The sequence below is a fragment of the Thamnophis elegans genome, chromosome 12, assembly GCF_009769535.1.
Source record: "Thamnophis elegans isolate rThaEle1 chromosome 12, rThaEle1.pri, whole genome shotgun sequence".
Classification (NCBI taxonomy): domain Eukaryota; kingdom Metazoa; phylum Chordata; class Lepidosauria; order Squamata; family Colubridae; genus Thamnophis; species Thamnophis elegans.
In genome coordinates this window covers 6,818,823-6,844,584 of record NC_045552.1, presented here as the reverse complement: position 1 = coordinate 6,844,584, position 25,762 = coordinate 6,818,823, and the positions used below count along the sequence as shown (strand labels likewise).

General features: G+C 46.5%; 2 protein-coding genes across 2 annotated transcripts; both read left to right on the top strand.

Annotated features, from left to right (window-relative positions):
- Positions 1-10,539: 10,539 nt before the first annotated feature.
- LOC116515212 (chemokine-like receptor 1) lies at positions 10,540-15,566 on the top strand. The gene is made up of 2 exons (XM_032227119.1): positions 10,540-10,974; positions 14,345-15,566. The coding sequence occupies exon 2, from the start codon at positions 14,412-14,414 to the stop codon at positions 15,480-15,482; it is 1,071 nt and encodes a 356-aa protein (XP_032083010.1). The 5' UTR covers positions 10,540-10,974; positions 14,345-14,411; the 3' UTR covers positions 15,483-15,566.
- Positions 15,567-24,106: 8,540 nt separating this feature from the next.
- LOC116516198 (C3a anaphylatoxin chemotactic receptor-like) lies at positions 24,107-25,494 on the top strand. Its single transcript, XM_032228616.1, has one exon. The coding sequence runs from the start codon at positions 24,127-24,129 to the stop codon at positions 25,087-25,089; it is 963 nt and encodes a 320-aa protein (XP_032084507.1). The 5' UTR covers positions 24,107-24,126; the 3' UTR covers positions 25,090-25,494.
- Positions 25,495-25,762: the final 268 nt, after the last annotated feature.

Sequence of the window (25,762 nt, the reverse complement as noted above, 5' to 3'; positions counted from 1 at the left end):
TTGTCCTTCGGCGCGCTTCTCTGTAACAGGTTCTCCTTGACTTACAGTGATCCGTTTAGTGACCGTTCAAAGTCCAAGGGGCACCAAAACAAGTGACCTTCAACTGTCCCTTGCACTTATGACCATCACAGCATCCAAAAAGTCACGTGGTCGAAATTTGGGCACGTGGCAACAGGGAAATACTTACAATAGTTGCAGCATTTTCCAGGGTGATGGGATCACCAGTTATGACCATCCACATGACAAGCAAAGTCAAGGAGAGAAGCCAGATTTGTTTAATGACTATATGGCTCACTTAACAACTGCAGCGATTCACTTAACAACCATGACCAAAAAGGGCATGAAATTGGGCATAAGGCACTTAACAAGCATCTTACTTAGCAGTAATAAAAAATCTGGTCTCAATTGTACATCTTAGGTCCAGAACTACCTGTACCTTATTTTCACAGTAGCCACTAGAAATCAAGATATAATAAGATATAATAAGATATAATAAGAGCCGAGGTGGCGCAGTGGTTAGGGTGCAGTACTGCAGGCCACTTCAGCTGACTGTTATCTGCAGTTCAGCGGTTCTAATCTCACCGGCTCAAGGTTGACTCAGCCTTCCATCCTTCCGAGGTGGGTGAAATGAGGACCCAGACTGTGGGGGCGATATGCTGACTCTGTAAACCGCTTAGAGAGGGCTGAAAACCCTATGAAGCGGTATATAAGTCTAACTGCTATTGCTAACTGCTATAAGTTTCAGTGCTTACATGATTATTCTCATCTTTATGGGGAGCAAAACGTGGTTTTACCCTTCCAAAACAAAGTCATCACGTTCCTTTTGCATGGGGGTCTTTTCCTGCCCTCCTCTTGCAATATAATTTTGTGCCAATCAGACTCCCAGAGTTTTGGTGGTTCGCATAAATTTTGACTTGACAGGAAGGTGCAGGCAGCTGAAGTTTAGTTGCAACTTAATGACGGGAAACTGACCAACTCAAACCAATCAGCTTTTTGCGTGGGCCCTAATGACTCGACCCTATCAAAGTGTTCTAGAAATCCTGAATGTCAAAATGTGTCTGAGATCCAGGCGGTGATGGACAGGTTTTTTTTCTTTTGGTGGAGAGCTAACACGAGAAAGAGTGTAGAGTTACGTGGACCGTTGCCACGTTGAAATTTGGATTTTAATCCTGAAATGCTGGAGCAGAGCTTTGGAAGTTTAAAATCAACATATGTCGCTCTTTACTTTTTCAAGGGGAATGTACCCTGACTTCAATGAATGGATAAAATGAATCAAACTGTAAACCTCACCACAGAGATTGTGTAAAATAGAAAATAGGAAATAAAACCTTTAAGACGGCAATTTTGTATTTTAAGTGCTTTCCATAATTTGCACACATGAGAAATGTTTATTTTTAACATTTACCAGGGGGAGGGATTTCGGTTTTTTGCCTTCTCTTACTGAATTGAGCCTGGAACCAACCAGAAAACATCTGGGGTTCCAAAATCTCAGGGGTTGCCACAAAGAAGAGGGAGTCAAACTATTCTCCAAGGCACCTGAGGGTAGGACAAGAAGCAATGGGTGGAAACTAATCAAGGAGAGAAGCAACTTAGAACAGAGGAGAAATTTCCTGACAGTTAGAAGAATTAATCAGTGGAACAGCTTGCCTCAAGAAGTTATGAATGCCCCAACACTGGGAGTCTTTAAGAAGATGTTGGATAGCCATTTGTCTGAAACGGTATAGGGTTTCCTGCCTAGGCAGGGGGTTGGACTAGAAGACCTCCAAGGTCCCTTCCAACTCTGCTAGTGTATTGTATTGTATCTCCTCCATAAATTGAGAGCAAAGCAATGGAACACCAAATCAAGGGATAAGACAAAGATTGAAGTTTTAGCTAAGTTCATACAACACTCTAGACTAGGGGTGTCAAACTCAATTTCATTGAGGGACACATCAGGGTTGTGTTTGACCTCAGGGTGGGGTGAGGGTCAGTGGGTGTGGCCTGCTTGATGTCACTCATGTTGGGGGCGCCTGTGGCAGCCCGAGTACTCTGCCAGAGAAAACAGGCTCCCGAGCTCCGTTTCCGGCTGCGACCGTCTCATGCAACCCTCTGAGAGCACAATTGGAGCTTGGGAGCCTGTTTACACTGGCAGAGGCACCGCAGGCCAGTCCTTCATTGTTACCAGGGTGGCCCCACAGGCCAGATTTAAGACTTCGCTGGCCAGGGCCTTGAGTTTTACACCCCTGCTCTAGACTAAACTAAAATGAAGATTATTTGCGAGTTAATATATTGTACGTTTCCAGCCATTATCATAGCATGTTATAACGAACCAGGTCATCATATTAGGGCACAATACAATTTATTCATTTGGCTCTAGCATGTTATGTGAACATAGAAATTATATTTAGTTCACTTGGGTCAAGGCAGTGGTAGGATTCAGCCAGTTCGCACCTATTCAAGAGGTTGTTAACTTTCTGAGCAGTTTGGAGAACTGATCGTTGGAAGAAATCATTAGGGCAGAGAACTGGTTGTTAAATTATTTGAATCCCACCACTGCTGGTTGTTAACTTTCTAAGCAGTTGGGAGAACTGGTTGTTGGAAGAAATCTCCTTTTGTTTCTTTCCACTTTCCATGGCTAATCCTGTAAGGAAGGCAGAAAGGAAACATTCTGGTGTTGTTTCTAGCCTAATTTTGATTGCCCTGCTTACAGAAACTGCCTCTCCGGTTAACCCTCATTACATTGTCACAGCTAAGGCGAAGTGCCCATCGACCTGAGTGATGTTGAGATGGCCACACCCACACGGTCACATGACCACCAAGCCACGCCTACCCAGCCGGTCATTAGGGGAGAGAACCAGTTGTTAAATTATGTGAATCCCACCACTGGGAGAAGGGTGCATTGTATGAATCCAACTATTGAAACTCGTCAAGAATCCCACCCACCCACCCTTGTTGTTCTGAAGTAGGAACAAATCAAATCCCCAAAGTTTAAACACATCTGGTGCTGTTATTATTCATTCAGTTTATTTTGTTCCTGTTTGTAAATAGCTTTAATTGTGACTCTCTTGCCAAAGTAATAAATTTCAAGGAAAACAGGACTCGGGAAGATATGAACAAATAAAGAGATTGGAACTTGGCTAGACAAAGTGCCTGGCTTGGGAGATTTGCAGGGGTGTGTGTGTGTGTGTGTGTGTGTGTGTGTGTGTGTGTGTGTTGCTTCTTATTGCTCATCGCTCTTGTTATTTGCCACTTTCATGCTATGTGACAAAATACAGAGAACAAGAAAAAAAGGAAGGAAGGTGGGGAAACCTGAGATTGAAATATGTGAGGTTTGAAAGAAGAGATCAGGGTCCATCAGTGTTCTAGAACAGCGGTCACCAACTGGTGGTCTGTGAGAAAATTTTGGTGGTCCACAGAAAAATTACTTGCATTTTTTATATTGCACTAAATCAGGGGTCCTCAAACTATGGCCCCTGGGATGAATACATGCAATGAATGTTTGTGTTGCTGCAGAGAGTCTCCCACTTCGGGGTCTTTTTGTGTGAGTCCTGAGTGGGGGAGAAATTCTGACTTGGGGTCTGCTTCAGCCTCCTGGTGGGGGGCTTTGGGCAAAGGCTGGAGGGAAGCACCCCTGGTGGCAAAGAGCCAGAGGGCCTTGTTCCAGTGAGACTGCATCATGGGCTGGAACTGGCTGACCATCTCAGCCCGCTGAGCCTCCAGACGCTGGTACCTGGCCTTGCACTCCCACAGGTCTTCCTTCCTTCATAGGAAAACCTATGCTCATAGTCCTCATTGAGGTGCTTCTGCTGAGCCTCCTTCTTGGTCAGCTCTAATTTGAACTGTATTGCCAACTCTTTCTCGTGGTGGCTGCTTAGCTCCAACAACTGCTTCCTGTTGGGGCCCTAAGGACCCCAAGTGGGGAGGCGAGGAGTGGCAGGCAGGGGAGGGGCAAGTAGAGGTTGGCGAGGTGCCCCTCAATGTGAGTGACATCGAGTTGGCCACACCCACCCAGTCACATGACCGCCTAGCCACGCCCACCCAGCCGGTCAGTAGGCAGATCATATTAGTGCTCTGTGGGATTAAAAATTATGAATTTGGTCCCTGAGATCTGAAAGTTTGGTGACCCTTCTTCTAGAAGGAACCCTAGTGGAGATCAAAGGAAATGTGGTGCTACCTTCTAAAACTATCAATCTTTGATGAGCTAGGACAATGTTCCTCAACCTCAGCCATTTGAAGAGGTGTGGACTTCAGTTCTCAGAATTCCCCAGCTGGCATGGATTGCTGGGGAATTCTGGGAGTTGAAGTCTACACCTCAAGGTTGAGGAACACTGAGCTAGAAGAAAAAGACTTGGTAGCCTAATGAAGAAATTTCTGGCTTTGCTAATTGCAGCATCACCAAGTCTAGGACTGGTCTCCAAGTTACTCCAGATGTAAGCTCACCTAGTTCCTCCACAGCTAGGTGGTGGTAGGTCCTTCTGCTTAAGGTCCATAATTCTTCAAGGGACTTCTGGACACTCAGATTCTACTACATACAGAGGAGTTATTAGGTGGCAAGAACAGATTTCTTCAACTTGCTTTTGCTTAGCAAGCCAAGATTAGCAAATATAAATAAAAATCTGGTTCCAAATGTCTTCGTGGCCACCTCAACTGATAACTACTTTTGAAGGCCTGGCCTTGCTCCCATCTGGAGCCCAACTCAGTGAAATGATTAAACTGAGGGGGAAAATAACAGAGCCTTTTTAGGAGGAAATATCTTTCAAGAAATACAGATTTTCTTACATAAAACTATGCTTTTTCTGAGGTCGACCAAGACCTACAGTGGAGAAAAGGGAATTGGAGAAGAGGAAGGAAAGAAGAACGGAGGCAAGGGATAGGGGGCACAGGCTACATTTTTGTACAAAAAAAAAGACTACGCAACCTTGTTAAGCCTGTTGTTTGTCTATATATAGGTCTCTGTGTGGGAGGTTATAGTTAGTCATTCTCAGATTGGGCATGACCATCACATGCGGTTTTTTCAGTTGTGTGTCTTTCTTCTTATCCTCCTTGCTTAGTTAAAGAACGTATCATAGTTATTTCCTTGAAAGAAAGAGTTAAAAATTCTTTGTTTTTTCCATCCACTTGACCTGCGCCCAACAAACAGAACTGGGTTGGCTGCCTGTAATATAAAAATAAATAGTAAGATATATTGGGCATCAATTAGATCCAGTTAACAGTCTGGGCGGCTTAGTTCTCTGTGTCAAGGGAAGAAAGCTAAACTTTAAATGTTACATTTCCCCAGATGAGTAGGTAATAAATGATCTAGTAATTCCTCAGTAGAAGCTTCCCTTCGTTTTCCTAAGGGAAAACTCTTGACTACCGAAATTATTTAAGAACATACTTTCTTAACTGGTCATGTCCAGACACATAGACAAATTCCTACTTCCATTAACACAAAAATCCTAAACAATCCAGGGAGTGGTTTTTTCTGAGATTTGTCTAGATCAGTATTTCTCCACAGCTTGGCAGCTTGAAGATGAATGGACATCAACTCCCAGAATTCCCCAGCCAGCAAGGCGGATAGGGGAGTTAGCAATAGCAATAGCAGTTAGACTTATATACCACTTCATAGGGCTTTCAGCCCTCTCTAAGCGGTTTACAGAGTCAGCATATCGCCCCCAACAACAATCCGGGTCCTCATTTTACCCACCTCGGAAGGATGGAAGGCTGAGTCAACCTTTGAGCCGGTGAGATTTGAACAGCCGAACTGCAGAACCTCAGTCAGGTGAAGTAGCCTGCAGTGCTGCATTTAACCACTGCGCCACCTCGGCTCTTAAGTTCTGGGAGTTCTGGGAGTTGAAGTCCATACATCTTCAAGTTACCATGGTTGAGAAAGACAGGCCTAGTGTTCCTCAGCCTTGCCACTTTAAGATGTGTGGACTTCAATTCCTGGCTGGGGAATTCTGGGAATTGAAGTCCGCACATCTTAAAAGTTGCAAGTCTGAGAAACATTAGTCTAAACCAGCGGTGCCAAACTCAAAGTCCCCAAGGTGCTTAGATCTGGCCCATGGGGCCGCCCTGGAGACAGCAAAGAGCCAGCCCACGGGACCTCTGCCAGAGCTCCATTTTCATTGGCAGAGGGTTGCAGGAGGCTGTCGTAGCCAAAAACAGAGCTCGTGTGGGGGGCGCGGCCCTCCAAAGCTCCATTTTCATTGGCAGAAGGTTGCAGGAGGCCGTTTTTGCTGGCAGAACAATTGGGTCTCCATGGGTGCCTTCCAACATGAGAGACTTTCAGCTGGCCAGGCCCACCCTAGCCACGCGCCCTTCCCCCGAGGAAAGTAAGTAAGATCTTTATTACGGTCAAAGACCAGCAATATACATTTGTTTTTACACTATATTAAAAAAAATACTAACATTAAATTATAATTAAAAAGTATTGACATTAAAAGTGGATAATAACATTATGGTCCAAAGATTGTTAGAGGTATGTCCAGATAATTGGTACAAGATGGGACTATACTTCTGTAGCCAATTTTTTTCTTATGGACATTGCAGCAGCACAGAACTTTGCCACTGCACACGTGGTAACCGGGTTAGGGTCCTGGAGGAGAAAGCCTAGATAAAAATTGTCTGCCCTCCCTGGCAATCTCTCTAATAAGGGGAGAAAATGTGCAGACCTACAAGCTCTGTATAGCCGCAGTGTAATAGAACATGTGAATTATCTTCCACTTTTTCTTTACCACATATACAAACCCATTCTGCTATAGGTGTTCTCTGATACCTGCCCTGGAGGAGTGCTGAAGGAAGAATGTTAAATCTGGCTCTGAAGAAAGCTATTCTTTGTTTTGGGGAGATCAGATCATTTAGATATCTTGCCAATTCCCACGCACCCTGTTTGATTCTGTCCCTACTGTGGAGAGGCAACCTATTTAGTTCTTCTTGGAACTCCATGTCCCTCTGTTGAAAGAAACGTCCTTCTGGGTTCAGCTCCAAGTGGGGAAGAAGACACTGGAGACATGGAGGCTGCTTGGAAAGATGGTTTATTGTTGGACAGGGCCACATGGCTTGAGCCCTGAACAGAAAAGGTGATCACATGTTTCAATGTTGATGGAGAAGAAGAGAAGGGCTGAGGAAGGGGCTTGCTAGGCTTTTCATACCCTGTTTCCTGTTCCTGTGTAAGAAATGTATGCTGATTGGTTGTCAGACTCCCATGGGGCCATGCAGAGGCTACTCTCTAGGCTGTTTTGAATCCAGGTATGGATGAGTTCTCAGATGCCATGTGGAGAGTTGAGTAATATCCCTTCCCCCTGCAGCTGCCAATTACCTCCTCGCGACCCATTAGATCGCATAGATTGGGCCTCCTCCGAGTTCCATCTGCCAGTCAGTGTCGACTGGCAACTACGCGGAGGAGAGCCTTTTCGGTAGCAGCTCTGACCCTTTGGAACGATCTCCCCGTGGAGATTCGTACCCTCACCACCCTCCAGACCTTCCGCACAGCCCTCAAGACCTGGCTATCCCGTCAGGCCTGGGGTTAAAGATTATAATCCATCCCCGCCCGAATGATGAATGTTGCTCTATTCTTTTAATTATGTATTGTCCTATATGTCATTGTATGTTTCCCCTTCCTATATAAGTTGTAAGCCGCCCTGAGTCCCCTCAGGGAAAAGGGCGGCCTATAAATAAACTTAAACATAAACATAAACATAAACATATTATGTAAAGTGGGCTAGCCTGGCCTTCTCAATGGCCTATTGACAAAGTGTGGATGGGCAGGAAGCTACAGGAAATTATTCTGTCTTTTAAAGCATGTTTCCTTCTTTTCACATCCAGAGAAATATTCTGCCTTTTCAATATTTCCTAGGATATTTCATTTTTCTGGGAGAGGGCTGGATGATAACTTCCCACACCGCATTCTATTGATTACTACTTGCTTTGCTTGCTCAAAGCCTAGGGACATTAAGAATAATGGTGAGAGCCCATAAGAGCCCAGCTTGTGATCAATTGCTTGTCTCCAGGGGGAAGGGAAATTGTCACTCTGGTTTCTCTTCAGATCATATAAATCTTTCGCCTTCCCCCGAGGTAAAGCAACACCCTGATTTAGCCCTCAATGAAATTGAGTTCGACACCCCTGAACTAGACAGCAGCAATATACATTACTCTTAGGACTTAGCAATAGCAATAGCAGTTAGACTTATATACCGCTTCACAGGGCTTTCAGCCTTCTCTAAGCGGTTTACAGAGTCAGCATATTGCCCCCAACAACAATCCGGGTCCTCATTTTACCCACCTCGGAAGGATGGAAGGCTGAGTCAACCCTGAGCCGGTGAGATTTGAACAGCCGAACTGCAGAACTGCAGTCAGCTGAAGTAGCCTGAAGCAGCCTGCGGTGCTGCATTTAACCACTGCGCCACCTCGGCTCTTAAAGAGGATTGTTGTCACTTTCAAGGAACGAAGCAAGGACTACATTTTATTTCATTTGAACCGTTTGTGGAATACATGTTTGCTTTTCTGCCTTCTGCTTCTTTTTGGTCAACAGCTGTAACGTGTAACTGTTGGGGTTGCAAGTAATAAATCCATTGCACTGGTGGAAAAATTTAAAGAATGTCGCATATGATCTTTTACACTTAATTAAGACTCTGAAACCATGCCTCCCTCTTCCTTGTAAGAATGTGTTGGCCGTCTTAGTTTTTCCTTTTCAAGATAGTTTGTCTGTGGAAATGAAATAAAATCTGTCCAAGAATAGTTTCACTATGGATACAGTAAATGCACTCTGAGAAAAATTAGGAGCCTTGGGAAAGAAGGAAGGGAAGAGAAGGAAGGGAGGGAGGAAGGAAGAGAGGGAGGGAGGGAGGAGAAGGGAAGGCGGAAGGGGAGAGGAAGGGGAAGGAGAAAAAGGAAAGGGGAAGGGGAAGGAGAGGAAAAGAAAGGAAAAGAAAGGAAAGGAGGAAGAATTTTCTTGCCTGGAATGATCTGAAATGGGATCTGGCTGATTGTAAGGCTAGAGGAGGGGATGATATACAGGTAATCCTCAACATACAACTTTTCACTCAATGATTGTTCAAATTTATGTTAGCCTTGGAAAAAGGGACTTACAACCCATCCTTGAAGTTACGGCTACCACACCCTCCCGTGGTCAACACGATCACAACTCATTTTCCGATTGACCGATTAGATCGCACAGATTAGGCCTCCTCCGAGTTCCATCCGCCAGTCAGTGCCGACTGGCGACTACGCGGAGGAGAGCCTTCTCAGTAGCAGCTCCGACCCTTTGGAACGATCTCCCCGTGGAGATTCGCACCCTCACCACCCTCCAGACCTTCCGCACAGCCCTCAAGACCTGGCTATCCCGTCAGGCCTGGGGATAAAGATTCTAATCCGCCCCACCCGAATGCTGAATGAAAGTTGTGTTTTATTGTTTTATTTTTTTACTCACGTATTGTCTTATGTTTTGTCTTGCACTTCCCCTCCCATGAATTGTAAGCCGCCCTGAGTCCCCTCAGGGAAAAGGGCGGCCTATAAATATTAATAAAATCTAAATCAAAATTTTCATTTCATTTTTTTTCATTTTTCACTTTATTTGTATGCTGCCCTTTTCCCTGGGGGGACTCAGGGCGGCTCACAGTTCAAAAAAAGGGGGGGGGAGGACAAACAATTTACAACATGGAGACACTACATCATTTAAGAACACAACAGTCATACAATTCGAGCGGGGTTAGAATCGTTAACCCCAGGCCAGCCGGGACAGCCAGATTTTAAGTGCGGCGTGGAAGGTCTGGAGGGTGGTGAGGGTCCGGATCTCCACGGGGAGTTCGTTCCAGAGGGTCGGAGCAGCCACCGAGAAGGCTCTCCTCCGGGTAGTTGCCAGTCTACACTGGCTGGCTGATGGAATTCGGAGGAGGCCTAATCTATGCGATCTGACTCAGGCCCTTGACAATCGAAGATGAGTCAAGATGCAGAGAGACTGGTCTAAATTCATGTTTGTGGCTGAGGGTGAACTAGAACCAGGAATATCTTGGACCTAAAAGCACCTCCCTTCAACCCAAACAGCCAGACAAATGGAGGAACTCCTGTACGTGCGAACCCCACCAATAAGGTGCTTTAGGAGAGATCAGGAGAACTTGTTCACCCAACCCTTGAATCTCCAGCAACAAGATACAACTCGTTTATAAATGGCTGAAGAGGAGCATCAGTCATTCCCAATTCCAAGCTACACCAGCAAGATTGCAAGGACTTCCCAGGTGGCTCTGTTTTCAGAGGAGGTAACAGAATCCAAAAACTCAGCAAGTCTTGAAATCTCTAGGCAGGTAACCGCATCTCCAACCGTCCCTGAAGCTATCCAAGATAGGGCAACGGGTTCTGTATACTCTGCGTGGCTTGCCAGAGGTTGTGTGTGACACACTTGTTGTGGAAAGTGTAGCACGGAACATGTTAAAGGGCTGCCTTGACTCACGGGCCTTCAGGAAATCACGTTGTTCTTCAGAAATAAAACCAGCATGAACCCAACAAAGATCCTTGAACAGAGACCTCACTTTTTGTGGTGGCTGCAGAGTAACTTTTCACACCCTAACCACCCTGCTCGATCCGCTGACATGACGTATGTCGAGGGAATTCAATTTAAGCCACCACAGGAGCAGCCCTCCCTTGTTATAAAAGGCACTCCTCTCGAAGACTTCCATCCGACAACATTTCACAACTCTTAGCCCCCTGCTTCTAGGGGAATTTTTTAAAGACTTTCTTGGCTCTGCGGAACTGACAGTTGCGATGATGCCCGTCGTATTTCACAACCTGGCGTAGCCGCGATCTGTTCTGTTCAGGAGGCAAATCTTCAACAGCGGAGAGATTCTGCTTGATCGCATCCAGCAGGAAGTTCCTCTTTTCGGCAGGAGCTAATCTTGGCCTTGGACGAGGTCCAAAATCACAACCCGGCAGAGAAGCGAAGCGGCAGCCAAGAAATCCGCATTTTCTTGCAAAGGGAGAGAAATACAGAAGACGTAATTCCTGCAGCCTTAAAAAAAACAGGTAATTTCAGGGTCTGATCCAGGGCACCACACCTTCTGGTGGGAACTGTGCGAATTCCAGAGCAACAACAATCTTGTCCTTGTTTACGTTGTTTCTGGAGTGTCAAAACTTTGGGTGTGTTTTGGTTTGTTCTGTCTTGAGAGATGGGTTCTTCTCGGCCACCTCTTGTCATGTTTCACTAGTTTTATAGCCACTCAAGAACGGAGTTTTTAGTCTTGTGGTTTTGTATTGCGGTTGGGATAATCAGGCAAGTGGTATCCCAGTGTGATTTGCTGACTTGATTTTAGCAGCTGGACTGGATTGCAAAAACAGCTTGATTAGAGCTAGGTGTGTACACTTTCTAATATCGGCACACTTGTGGGACACTTGGAGGTTGGTGGCAACCACTCCGTTGTGCAATGTACAGAAAAATATGGGGCATTTCTCTTCGCAAGGAGTTCAAGTAGCTTAACTGGAAGTGATTTTACCGAAGAAGTAGGAATGTTGAAACCAGTTAAAGTATTACTTAACTTTCCCTACTTGACTCAAAGGTGCCTTTTTTTCAGGAGGCAAATGAGCTTTCTTCTTTTTACTTTTGAAGATGTTTCGCTTCAGATCCAAGAAACTTCTTCAGCTCTGACAGGATAGTGGGGAAAGATTTATATTCCTTGTAGACAGCAGTTCACCAGTTGCGCCCCTACCTGAACCGGGAGGCTCTCACAACAGTCACTCGTGCCCTTGTGACCTCTAGGCTGGAGTACTGCAATGTGCTCTACATGGGGCTGCCCTTGAAGAGTATTCGGTGACTTCAGCTAGTCCAGAATGCGGCCGCGCGAGTGATCGTGGGTGCACCTCGTTTCACCCACACAACACCTATCCTCCGCGAGCTGCACTGGCTACCTGTCGATCTCCGGGTACGCTTCAAGGTGCTACTTGTCACCTACAAAGCCCTTCATGGTATTGGATCTGGGTACTTGAGAGACCGCCTACTGCCAATCACCTCCACTCGACCAATTAGATCCCATAGATTAGGCCTCCTCCGAGTTCCATCAGCTGGTCAGTGTCGACTGGCAACCACGCGGAGGAGAGCCTTCTCGGTGGCAACTCCGACCCTATGGAACGAACTCCCCGTGGAGATTCGTACCCTCACCACCCTCCAGACCTTCCGCATAGCCCTTAAAACCTGGCTGTCCCGACAGGCCTGGGGCTAAAGACCTCAACCCCACCCGAATTGTATGAATGTTGTGCTTTTAACGATGTATTGTCTTATGTGTTTAATCTGGTTTGTCCTCCCTTCCCTCTGAACTGTGAGCCGCCCTGAGTCCCCCCAGGGAAAAGGGCGGCATACAAATAAAGTACCTATACCTATACCTATTTGCATCCTTTTAGAGGATCCTTGAAGCATTTGGAGGCTTATTTGTGTCCTCAGGGTCACCTGAGTAAATCTCCTGGTTCCTGTAGTCTGCAATTTTTTCCCCTCTGGAAATCCATTCCGCCTCCCACACCATTCAAAGGATGTTCATCCCAAATTGTATAGCTAAAAGACTGTAGAGATTCTCAGTCATCCAGGTCATGGTTGTCCCAAACTTTTTTTTTCAGGAGGCAACTGGACTTTCTGTTTTTTTTTCTTTGAAGACTTCTTGTTTTTCCTTTCGCTTCTCATCCAAGAAGCTTCTTCAGATCTGACCGGATGGTGAGGAATGGAAGGATTGATATTCCTTGCAGAACAACTGGTCATTTGCAACCTTTTGGAGGGTCCATGAAGCACTTGGGAGGTTGGTCTGTGTCCTCAGGGTCACCTGATTAATTGTCCTGGTTCCTGTAGTCTTCCATTTTCTTTCTTTTGGAAATCCATTCCTCCTCCCACACCATTCAAAGGGGGTTCATCCCAAATTGTATAGCTAAAAGTCAGTCAAAGACTTGAGCTGGATGACTGGGAAACTCTACAGACTTTTCCCTATCTGAGTTCATCTCCTACCCCTTTTTTTAAAAAAAGGGAAGATCTTCAATAATTAAAAGTACTCAAGAATAGGAGCAGAGCCTGGGCCTATTGAGACATTATGTCTAACATCTGACATTAGCCTAACATCCATCCATTCTATTAGATCTGATATACAGGTCCTGCTTGTTAAGGAATTATATCTGGGGGGGATCCCACCAGGTGGTCCTTTTCTGCCATGGTTCCTGGCTTATGAGGCATTCTCTTCCTTAAAGTGAGGTGAGCTTCATCCCTGTTAATATTCCAGATGGTCTTCAAGACTTGGCTAAATCTGAGGATCTCGGAGAACTGGTAAGATCTTGAGGTCGCTCCAGTATGAAGTCTACATTCTTCTCTCTTGGACTTTCTAGTTTTTAAATATTTTAAAATAATGAGTGTTTTGATATATACATATTATTGTTGTATGAAGCCCAGAAACACTTTTTGTGAGATGGGAAGCCATATAAATATGATAGATAAATATTTAGAAGTCCTGGGTGCTACAGCGGGACATTCAATCCCATCCCTGCAAGAATTCCTGATGACCATCCAATCTTTGATTTGAAACATCTGATTTTGGAGAAGCTGCCGCTTTCCGAAACCATCTGCTTGCACCGTCAGCAGTTTCATTTTTAGGACCCCTGGGAAATGCAGAAGTACCCTATGTTTCTGTGGGGTAGATATAGAGGCACCCCGTCCTTCCTTCCTCCTTTTGACTATATCTGGTGATTCCCCTGAGCTTGCCAAAAGTTCCTTTGCCACTAGTTCCTAGAATTGTTGGATTGGAGATGCTGAAATTCTACCATCTAGTGATGAATTTGGGGAGCAACATATGAGAGGGAACTTGTAAGTCAAACAACATTGATTCTCAGTTGTGGCAATATGGCTATCATAACATTCTACTGCAGTGTTTCTCAACCTTGGCAACTTGAAGATGTCCGGACTTCAACTCCCAGAATTCCCCAGCCAGCATTTGCTTTCCTAGGCAGGAGGTTGGACTAGAAGACCTCCAAGGTTACTTCCAACTTTCTATTGTATTGTATTATAAAATTGGGAAACTATATTTGTCATCAGCACAGCAAAAGAAAAGGGGTAGCTGCTCTATATATTAAAGAAACAATAAACTCCAAATAAATATATGCAGATGAAGAAGGGAAGGGTTTTAATGGTGGAAAAGGGGATGAATAAAAAACAAGCACCTTTGATAGCAATATATACATGCCGAATAATAAGTAAGAAGAATGTTTGCCAAAAGTTACATAAGAAGATATTAGAAATGAAACATCAAAATATTTGTGTTGTAGGAGACTTTAATGCAATAGTAGAGGCAAAACTAGATTATAGGAGTAGCAAGACAGGAAAAAAAGATTTTTAAAAAAGATACTTCCTAAAACATTGATTCTCCTTTTCCAGGTTTTGTGGACCAGAGAAGGACCACTTGGTTTCTTAATCTTCCCACGCCGTAAGGTCCTGTTGCATCATGGACGCTAATTTCACCGCTCCGTGCATTTCCAATGCATCCTTGCCGTCGTCCTCGGATACCAAGTTGGACGTGAGCAGGCTCATGGACATGCTTCAGATCTTCTTCTACGCCGTTCTTTTCCTGCTTGGTTCCCTGGGCAATGGAGCTGTGATCTGGATCACAGCCCGTCAGACTGCACGGACCATCAGCTGCGTCTGGTTCTTCAACCTCGCTCTGGCTGACTTTCTCTTCTCGGTCACCCGGATTGTGCCCCTCTTGAAGAACGCTTTTGACAATGGGTGGCCCTTTGGAAGCTTCCTATGCAAAGCCAACAGCTTCGTCAAGTATCTCAACATGTTCGGCAGCGTCTTCCTTTTAGCTGCCATCAGCATAGACCGGGCAACTTGCGTAGCCTATCCAATATGGACCAAAAGGCACCGGGACAGCCGCTTGGCCTGGGTCGCTGCCATCGGAGCTTGGATCTTGGCCATTGCCACCAGTAGTCCTTTCTACCACTACCGTGGCATAAAAATCGACAAGTCTAACAAGACCAAGTGCTCCTTTTCCCTGGAGGGAAATGAATCCGCCAAACTGGTCATCTATATGTTGAGACTGATTTGTGGGTTCTTGGCCCCTTTCGCCATCATTGTAGTCTGCTACGGCATCATCGTTGTGGTGCTGAGGAAGCGACGGGCTTCCCTCCGTTCCAAGAAACCCTTCAGGGTCATCCTGGTTCTTGTGGTCACGTTCTTCCTCTGTTGGGCACCATACCACATCTTCCTCCTCCTCAAATTGGTGGAGGTGAAAGGCCTAGGGCTTTCTATTGGCCTCCCGCTCTCTTCCTTCCTGGCTTACCTCAATAGCTGTGTCAACCCTATCCTTTACTTCTTCATGGGCGTGGACTTCCACCGAAAGTTGAGTCTTTACAGCATAAGGTCCGCCTTCAGGAGAACCTTGTTTGAAGACAGTGGCTCCTCATTCAGGAGCAAACACAGGAAGGAGATGGTTTCTTCCACTGAACAGCTTCCTCAGTCTTCAGTAGTCCCTCAGATGCACTGTAGAACCTTAACACTTCCAAGTTCGGTTTAGGAAACTCATGTGAGTTAGGAACTCATAAGTGAAGAACGTAGAACATAGGGCTGGAAGGGACCTTGGAAGTCTTCTAGTCCAACCTCCTGCTCAAGGCAGGAGATCTTCTACCATACCAGTCAAATGGTTGTCCAGTCTATTTTTGAAAGCCTCCAGTGACGGAGGACCCACACAAGGGTGGGCTTCAAAAATTTCAGCAGCAAGTTCTCTGTCCGGTTCCTCGGTTGGTGTGGCCATGATGGGCATGGCCTAGTTGGCCTCCTGCACCATGGGGGGGGGGATCAGTTTAGCCTTCCCTAGGCTCTGGAGGCTTTCCTCGAGCCTCCAAGAGAGTGAAAATGGCCTCCCCAGACTCCGGAGGCCCCCTGGAGACCGAAATGGGCCTGTTTCTGGCCTTTCTGAAGTTCAGTAGGCCCATTTTTCACCCTCCCTGAGCCTCTGCACACCCTGCACTTTCCTGCACTTTCCTTTCCTCCTGGGAGGGAAGGGGCGGGCGGGGCCAGCCAGAAGTGAGATTTGGGTTCTCCTGAACCCCTGCAAATACCCAACAGCCCACCCCTGGACCCATAACTTCTGGAGGCAAGTCGTTCCACTGGTTAATTGTTCTTGCTATTAGAAAATTTCTCCTTACCTCTAGGTTGTACCTCTCTTTCACAAGCTTCTCCCCGTTCTCCCTCCCTCCTGTTGCTTCTTGTCCTGCCCTGTGGTGCTTTGGAGAATAAGAGGCTTTGTAGCCCAAAACATGAGGAAGACAGCGGTCTTGCTAGAGGGTGATACAGCCATTCCTAGAGAAATAGAAAGATTTCTTTTTCTGCTTTCATTCCATCCACCCGTCTTTACTGTTGATATTTCCGGGACGTTATAAAACTGCAAATACTTCTGTGTGAAAAGGGGGCTTTTACTTCCATCACGAACTGCAAACGGTGGGTTGTTTTGCTTTATATTCCTCATATATGTCATTTTTCTTTGACGTTGATGTGTACAGCACGTATAAACTTTTAGCCATATTTGTACATCTGTGTCTTTGGAAAGGTTATTCAACCGACTCTGCTATTCGCAGCCCCGTGCTTCTAATTCTAACCAAGATATAAGCCATCATGCAGCATTCTACAATCCATGTTAAGGAAGCATAAACATTACATGCTGGTTTAATAAATAAATAAAAAGGGAATGAGTCTTTTCAGCCATCATGCTGTGACTGGTTTGGCTGGCTGGGGAATTCTGGGAATTGAAGTCCACATGTCTTAAAACAGCCAAGGCTGAGAAACGCGGATCCAGACTTTAATCCTTGATTAAAGTGCTTGGAAATCAGAGGTGGTATTCAGCAGGTTCTGACTAGTTCTGGAGAACCGGTAGCGGAAATTTTGAGTTTGGAGAACTGGTAAATATCACCTCTGGCTGGCCCCGCCCTCATCTATTCTCTGCCTCCCGAATCACAGCTGATCGGGAGGAAATGGGGATTTTGCAGTAACTTTCCACAAAGCCACGCCCACAGAACCGGTAGTAAAAAAATTGAATCCCACCACTGATCCCGCCCCGATCTATTCTCTGCCTCCCAAGTCCCAGCTGATCAAGAGGAAATGGGGATTTTACAGTAACCGTCCCCTGCCATGCCCACCAAGCCACACCCACAGAACTGGTAGTAAAAAGTTTGAAATCCCACCAGTGGCTCTGCTCCCATCTATTCTCTGCCTCCCGAGTCCCAGCTGAGCAGGAGGAAATGGGGATTTTGCAGTAACCTTCCCCTGGAGTGGGGAGGGAATGGGGATTTTACAGTATCCTTCCCTTGCCACGTCCACCAAGCCATGCCACGGCCATCAAGTCACGCCCACAGAACCGGTAGCAAAAATTTTGAATCACACCACTGTTGGAAATGCTGAAGAATTGCAGTCAAAAACATCTGGAAGAGGCCACCAGCTTCAGAAAATCTTTCAACTCTTATTACTTACTGCAATTATTGCTTTCTCTGTGTGCTTGGTTTTAGTTAAAGTGGATATTTTTGTGACTTCATTTTGTTTATTGATTTATGCTCTGGGCTCCCCAATGGATAGCATTTAAATAAACATATTTCCAGTATTTATAGCAAGCCAACAAAATATATATATATATATATTTAATCACATGGCAAAAAGGAGGATCCCTCCCCCTCCGTTTCTCTCTAGTTTACCAAGGCAGTGGAGTTATATAAAGTTCCACTGCCTTATATCGCCCAGGCCAGTGGTGGGTTTCAAAAATTGTTAGAACCTACTCTGTGGGTGTGGCTTCCTTTGTGGGAGTGGCTTGCTGCCCATGTGACCAGATGGGAGCGGCTTGCCGCCCATGTGACTGGATATGAAGATGCCGACAACACTTGTCAGAACCACCTTAAATTACCTCACACACAGCACTGGCATGCATAAGAATAGGATGTAAACTTGTTTTTTAAAAGGCATCTTTGGTTTGCGTTAAAACAATTTCAACACACACAATGTTCTGATTGCACCACAAACGCAGTAGTCATCCTTACCTTTCACAGAGGCGCTGAGTTTTATAAATATGAGCATGATAGTGTAGAATAATCATCTCCAAGGACCAGTGGTGGGTTTCAAAAAATTTTGGAGCCTCTTCTGTAGGTGTGGCCTGCTTTCTGGGTCCAATGGTGGAACCTCTTCTAACCGGTTCGGTAGATTTGATGAACCGGTTCTACCGAATAGGTGCGAACTGGTAGGAACCCACCTCTGGCACATGCTGTCCTTCCTTCAATGATCCCAAAATGATATCTATGAATCGGGAACCAATTTTATCTTTGCAGCAACCTTGCAAAGGAGATGAAGGGGGAAAGGTGGCAAGGGCCATAGATCAACTCTTGAGTTTCATGCAATTAAAGTACAGGTACTCCTCAATTTCCAGCAGTTTCTTCAATCCAAACTTACAACAGTGAAATGACCATTTTTGAGAGCTGTGGTAGCGCAGTGCAGTTCGATCCTGTCCATCTCCAGGTGGAGTCATCCTTCCATCCTTCCAAGGTCAGTAAAATGAGGACCGAGATAGTTGGGGGCAAGAGGCTGACTCTGTAAAATGCTTAGAGAGGGTTGTAAAGCGGTATATAACTCGAAGTGCTAGTGCTAAGAGCTATTCCCGTATCCCCACGGTCACGCAATCAAAATTCAGACGCTTGGCAACTGACTCATATTTGTGATGGTTACAGTGTCCCAGGGATCATGTGATTCCCCTTTTATGACCTTCTGACCAGCAAAATCAACGGGGAATCCAGATTCACTTAACAACCGTGTTACTAACTTAACAGCTGCAGTGATTCACATAACATCTGTGGCAAAAAGGTCATAAAATGGAGCAAACTTCACTTAACAACTGTCTCGCTTAGCATCAGACATTTTTGGCTCGATTGTAGTCATAAATCAAGGACTACCTGTACATTCCTACCAGCACATGGAGCTGTTTTTGAGTTGAAGAGCTGACTCTTCCAGAATTTGTACATCACAATTTCTTCCACTTTGTCTTGCCTGACCTCGTTCTACATGGATGACTCAAGGAGCAGAGGATGCCATCTTCTGACAAAAGAGAATATCCGTAGTTCAAGGTTGAACTGTGGGGTCCCTGGTGCTCTCTGAGCTTGTATGGGGTTATTTTTTGCAGATGTTTCATTACCCAACTGGGTAACATCATCAGTGCTACAATGGAGGGGGGCGGGGTTTCAAAGAATCCGGACCAATGGCTGCACCAAGAAGCTGGGGAGAGCAAACCCCACTCCCTTCCTGCACTGATGATGTTACCTAATTTGGTAATGGAACATCTGCAAGAAAACCACCAAGTTTGAGGAACCTCAAGGACCTCAGAATGACATATCCTTCCATGGTTTCTCCAGTGTTCCTCACCCAGCTGACTAAGGAGAAGGTTCCAGGTCCACAATGACAGACCCTGGAGGAACCCCCAGTTTGCTGACAGAGTACACTTCATGTCAAAGCATCTCCCCTACTTATATCAATGCACCCCAGAATATCTACATGGTGTTTTTCAATGCCTGAGACCAAAATTCCCATTACTTGAGTACCATAACATCCATAACTATCCTTGACCTGCTTTGGATTTTTGTCGACTTTAAGATATGGTGGGATAAATGTTGTGGCCCAGCAGGAGCTGTTGGGGTTGCCACAAGACTCCGACAGCGAGGGGCCCTATGAGTTGGCTCTGGAGGATGTGGAGGACCCTGGACAAGGTTCCAACTCCGAGCAGGGCGCAGAGAGGCTAGTTGGCCACCAGGAGGGGCCTGAGCCTTGGACCAGTGGGGAGGAGACAAGGGAGAGTGATCGGGACACCAGTAGTGAGTTGTTCCTGGATGCCCGGCATCGAAGAGCTAATAGGCGTCAGGAACAGTTGCGCAAGTACAGGAGGTAATTGCACTCAGCTGGTAGTCATTAGGCTCCTTTCCAGACTATAAAAAGACTGCTTGTGCACACGCCCCTCTTGCAGAAGTCAACGCATTGACTAAAAGTTGGAGAACTTTTGTAACTACCTTGGCAGGCTGGATTGCTGCCAAGGTTTGTCTGAGTTGCTGCCAAGGTCCTTATCTGTTTGTTATGCTTGGCTTTCAGCCACCAAGGTTTTGGTTTCTTGCTAATAAAGTACATTCCAGTTAAGCTTGTCTTGGCATTCGTTACTGGACGGAGGAGGGGGTCAGAACAGATAGGTGACCTATGTACAAAGAAGGGTTGTTGAGGGTTCCTCATGTCAGGGTGAACAAGCAACCAGGTCCACTCGTGAACTCTCTAAGTCAGCAACTTTATTGTTTTCTGCCTATAATACAAGAATTTCCCCTCAATCAATCAGAATAGAGCTGGAAAGGACCTTGGAGGTCTTCTAGTCTAGTCGTCTGCTCAAACAGGAGACCCTATATTATTTCAGACAAGTGACTGTCCAGTCTCTTCTTAAAAACGTCCCGTGATGAAGCACCCACAACTTCTGAAGGCAAGCGGTTCCAATGGTTAAATGTCCTCACTGTTAGGAAGTGTCTCCTTAATTCCAGGTTGCTTCTCTCCTTGATTAGTTTTCATCCATTGTTTCTCATACTGCCTTCTGGTGCTTTGGGAAATAAATTGACCCCCTCCTCTTCCTTGTGGGAGCTCCTCAAATACTGGAATACTGCTATCATGTCACCACCCTAATCCTTCTTTTTCCTAGACTGGCCAAACCCAAATCCTGAGCCGAGGTGGCACAGTGGTTAGGGTGCAGTACTGCAGGCCACTTTAGCTGACTGTGATCTGCAGTTCAGCGGTTCAAATCTCACCGGCTCAAGGTCGACTCAGCCTTCCATCCTTCCGAGGTGGGTGAAATGAGGACCCGGACTGTGGGGGCAAGTTGCTGACTCAATTTGCTAAAAAATTTGTAAACCGCTTAGAGAAGGATGAAAGCCCTATGAAGCGGTATATAAGTCTAATAAATAAATAAATAAATCCTGCAACCTTCCAAATTCTTAGAAAGTGCTGGCATCCCTTTCTTTGATTATTATTATTAATGGGAAGAGCTTAAACAACTTTGCTGTTTTCAGAACTGGCATCTGCTCAAGGTTTTGGGCACAGCCTTTTCTAACATTTGACTAAAGGGACACATTATTCCTGGCAAGCCAAAAGAGGAAGTGGTCATTATTCAGTACCCAGAACAGTGGCTGGCAGACGGAGGCGAGACAGTACATGTAACACTAACCATTTATTAACTGCTAACAGAGTTACTAAGACATGGCTGCTTGGCTCACAACAACAACAGCTGTTCTGACTGTCTGACAGCTCTTTTATACCTAGCTGTCAGACAGGCAGCCAATCAGAACGCGTCTTCGTTCCCGCTAAGGGAACGGACCAGAGTGAAGACAAGACGCAGCACTCCTTCCTCCTTAGTCGGCGCATGCTGACTGGACATAAGCTGGACGGCGCTGGGCCCTCGCAGATCTGCGCAGTCCTCCGCTTACTGTCAGAGTGGGCTTCTGGATAGTTGTAGCCCCTGGAACGGGCAGCAACCCTGCCAACTTTGCTCGGAGTCTGCAACGTGAGATCACAGTCCGGTTCCTCCGGTAAGTCTGTTTCTGGCCTCTCGTCGTGTGCTGTGGTCACTCTGGGTCTTGGGATGGTGTCATCCCAAGTAAACCTCAAGGGGAGGGCAGAGAGGCCAGGCCTCAAAAGACTGTGAGTACAGCCTAGTGTCCCATCGGCCCCTTAGCTGGTCAATGGGGCAGCGCCAATCAGAACGTGCCTTCGTTCCCGCTACGGGAACGGACCAGAGTGAAGACAAGACACAGCAGTCATGCAGGTTGAGATGGGGCAACTAAGAACCCCCCTCCTTTTTTTTACAGAACAAGCAGAAACTCTTAATTGTTTCGAAGGGTATAGGGTTTCCTGCTTGCGTAGTGGTTGGACTAGAACACTGGGGTCAAACTCAAAGCCCGAGGGCCAGATCCAACCCACAGGCTTCTTAAATCTGGCCTGCAGGATTGGCCTCCAAATAACAGCCCACAGGGCCTCTGCCAGCCTTCTCAGCCTCCTGCAGCTCTCTGCTGGCCAAAAACAGGCTGCGGGGGAGCCGTAGGAGGTCTCCATGCAGCCCGTTTTTGGCTGGCAGAGTGCTGCTGGAGGCCATAGTGGGCAAAAAATGAGGCACAGGAGGTACACACAGCCCCCATGTACCCCGCTTTGGTTGGTGAAGGGCTGCAGGAATCCGTTTAGGTGGAAAATTCAGCCGAGGTGGCGCAGTGGTTAAATGCAGCACTGCAGGCTACTTCAGCTGACTGCAGTTCTGCAGTTCGGCTGTTCAAATCTCACCGGCTCAGGGTTGACTCAGCCTTCCATGCTTCCGAGGTGGGTAAAATGAGGACCCGGATTGTTGGGGGCAATATGCTGACTCTGTAAACCGCTTAGAGAGGGCTGAAAGCCCTATGAAGTGGTATATAAGTCTAACTGCTATTGCTATTACTGCTATAAATGGGCAGAGGGGGCTGCACGCGGGACCCTCGCACTCTGTTTTGGCTGGTAGGCTGCTGCAGGAGGCGTCTGTCCCTGCTCCTCCCCTCTGGCTTGCAGAGAAAAAACCAGTTTGACACCCCCAAATTAGGAGACCTCCAAGGTCAAGCAAAGATTCTGAAGGCGCAGCAAATTTTCATGGCTTTTGTGGAACGTCAGTGACTTCTCAGAAAAAAAAACCAACCACGTGGACTGTCCTTTATTTAGGTTCCTTATAAGCTTTGTTAGTTCAAAGGAGAGGAGCACAACTGCTAGCCGAGAAGACCAGCCACTGCTGAACAATCTTAGATTCCTGTAAGAAGAAGCTCCGCGAAAGAGAAGAGACGCGATTTCCTGTAGCTTCAAAGAGGTAATTCCGGAGTCTCACCCAGGATGTCACATCTTCTTGTGGGGTTTGGGTACATTATAACACCAAAAATAACCCTGTCATGTCTGGATATTTGTTTCTGGATACTTTAGACCAGGTTGTGGTTGACTGGAGGGCGGGGGGGAGAGATGAGTGTAGAATGGCTGGGGGTGGCCAGCTCATAGAGCCGAGGTGGCACAGTGGGTTAGGGTGCAGTACTGCAGGCTACTTCAGCTGACTGTTATCTGCAGTTCGGCGGTTCTAATCTCACCGGCTCAAGGTTGACTCAGCCTTCCATCCTTCCGAGATAGGTGAAATGAGGACCCGGACTGTGGGGGCGATATGCTGACTCTGTAAACCACTTAGAGAGGGCTGAAAGCCCTATGAAGCGGTATATAAGTCTAACTGCTATTGCTAACTCACTCGTGTCGGAAGTGCCTATGGTGCCCCGAGATAAAATGGGCTCTTGAACTCCCTTTGGGGCTGCAATGGCCTCGTGCAGCCCTCTGCCAGTGAAAGCTAAGGGCTCTCACAAGCTCCATTTTTGGCTGCGATGCAACCCACTGCAAGGAAAAATGGCCTCTTCCAGCCTCTACCAGCAAAATCCCATAGGGGGGGGGGGGAAACCCACTTAGCCTTAGGGTTAGGCCCCCTTGAATTCGTAAAGCAAAACTGACCTTGCCAATGGATTCCTAGCCGATAGGTAGCAGTTAGACTTATATACCGCTTCATGGGGCTTTCAGCCCTCTCTAAGCGGTTTACAGAGTCAGCATATCGCCCCCAACAATCCGGGTCCTCATTTCACCCACCTCGGAAGGATGGAAGGCTGAGTCAACCTTGAGCCGGTGAGATTAGAACCGCTGAACTGCAGATAACAGTCAGCTGAAGTGGCCTGCAGTACTGCACTCTAACCACTGCGCCACCTCGGCTCTCGGTATTGGTTAAGAGTCCCCACCCTTTATGCTTCCAAGTAAAATACATGGGGAAATCCCATAGGGGGGGGGGAATCCCACTTAGGGTTAGGGTTAGGCCCCCTTGAATTCGGATTGGAAAACCGACCTCACCAATGCCAGGCTCAAGGTTGGGCTCAGCCTTCCATCCTTCCGAGGGGGGTAAAATGAGGACCCAGATTGTTGGGGGCAATATACTGACTCTGTGAACCACTTAGAGGGGGCTGTAAAGTACCGTGAAGCGGTATATAAGTCTAAATGCGATTACTAATGCTATTCTCTCTTTTCCAGATTTTTTTCCATTTAATTTTTTGTCGCCTTCTCTGCAAGATCCCATTTGAATCATGAATTCGAGTTTGACTGCCTTGTGGCTTCCCAATGCATCCTGGCCTTCATCCTTGGAAACTGTCTCTGATGTAAACAGGTTCCAAGTTTTAAGTTCCAGCCTTAAGTTCGTCTTCTACATGTTTATTTTTCTCCTTGGTTCCCTTGGCAATGGAATTGTGATCTGGATCACCTGCCGCCAAGTCTCACGGACTATCAGCTGCGTCTGGTTCTTCAACCTAGCTCTGGCTGACTTTCTCTTCTCCATGAGTCGCATCGCACCTCTTGTTGCGGTGAAGAAAGGTTGGATCTTTGGGAGTTTCGCCTGCAAAGCCAACGGCTTGATCAAGTACCTCAACATGTTCTGCAGCGAATTCCTCTTAGCCGCAATCAGCATGGACCGGGCTGCTTGTATCGCCTACCCGTTATGGGCCAGAAGACACCGGAACATCCGCTTGGTATGGCTTGCAGCCGTTGTAGCTTGGATCATGGCCATCATCATAAGCATCCCTTTCTACCTTTACCGTAAGGTGGACACAAAGAACAACAGGACCGAATGCAGGGTGATGCTAAAGGGAGAAGAACCAGAAGTACAAGTGACAATCTACATGTTGAGGCTGATATGTGGGTTCTTGATCCCCTTCACCATCATCGTGGTCTGCTACGGAATCATCATCATGGTGCTGAGGAGACGTCAGACCTCACTCCACTCAAAGAAGTCCTTCAAGGTCATATTGGCCCTGGTGGTGACCTTTTCTCTCTGTTGGTTGCCTTATCACATCACCCAGCTCCTTACATTGCCAGAAGTGAAGGGCCCAACCTTCTTGTTTATTAAACTTGCTGCGGCCTTCCTGGCCTACCTCAACAGTTGCGCAAATCCATTCCTTTACTTCTTCATGGGTGTGGACCTCCACACAAAGTTGACCCTCTATAGTATCATCATGGCACTCAGGAGAACCTTGCTGGATGAGAGCAGCTCCTAAGTAGAAAATCCACTGGTAGCCATAAAAGGGGTCGTTTTCTATGAACGAGCGGGCAATCTCCTCAGAAATCTCTCAGTTGTCCTGTGGGAGCTCGAGCCCTCAAACCTGAAGTAGCCCAGGAGCCATGAAATTTGAATTTGGGTGCTTCCGTTGTTGTTTCTGTCCCAGCCCCAAACCATAATTTGGGACATCTTGAAGTTTTAAATGTTTGTAGGTGGAAAAGACTGACAGAAAACGGACTTTCTCCCTCAGAATGAGCTGTGAAATTGCTTTAATTGTTTTGCATTAGTTACACAGGGTGTAGGAACTCTGTGCGTCTATGTTAATCATATCTGAAAGTTGATTTCTTTCAGGCTCTTATTCATCAGGAACAGTGGTGGGATTCAAATTTTTTTTTACTACGGTTCTGTGGGCGTGGCTTGGTGGGCGTGGTGTGGCTTGGTGGGCGTGCCTTGTTGGGCATGGCAGGATACTGAAAAATCCCCATTCACTACCAATCAGCTGAGACTCGGGAGGCAGAGAATAGATGGGGGCGGGGCCAGTCAGAAGTGGTATTTACCAGTTCTCCGAACTACTCAAAATTTCTTTTTTTTATTGAAAATTTTTAGGAAAAAAAACCTTGCCAATATTTACCCCCCCCCTGCCCTCCCCACCCGAACCCGCCCCCCCAACC

Excerpts from the sequence above, each read along its gene's own strand:
- LOC116516198 (XM_032228616.1), top strand. The coding sequence starts at position 24,127 with ATGAATTCGAGTTTGACTGCCTTGTGGCTTCCCAATGCATCCTGGCCT.
- LOC116515212 (XM_032227119.1), top strand. The coding sequence starts at position 14,412 with ATGGACGCTAATTTCACCGCTCCGTGCATTTCCAATGCATCCTTGCCG.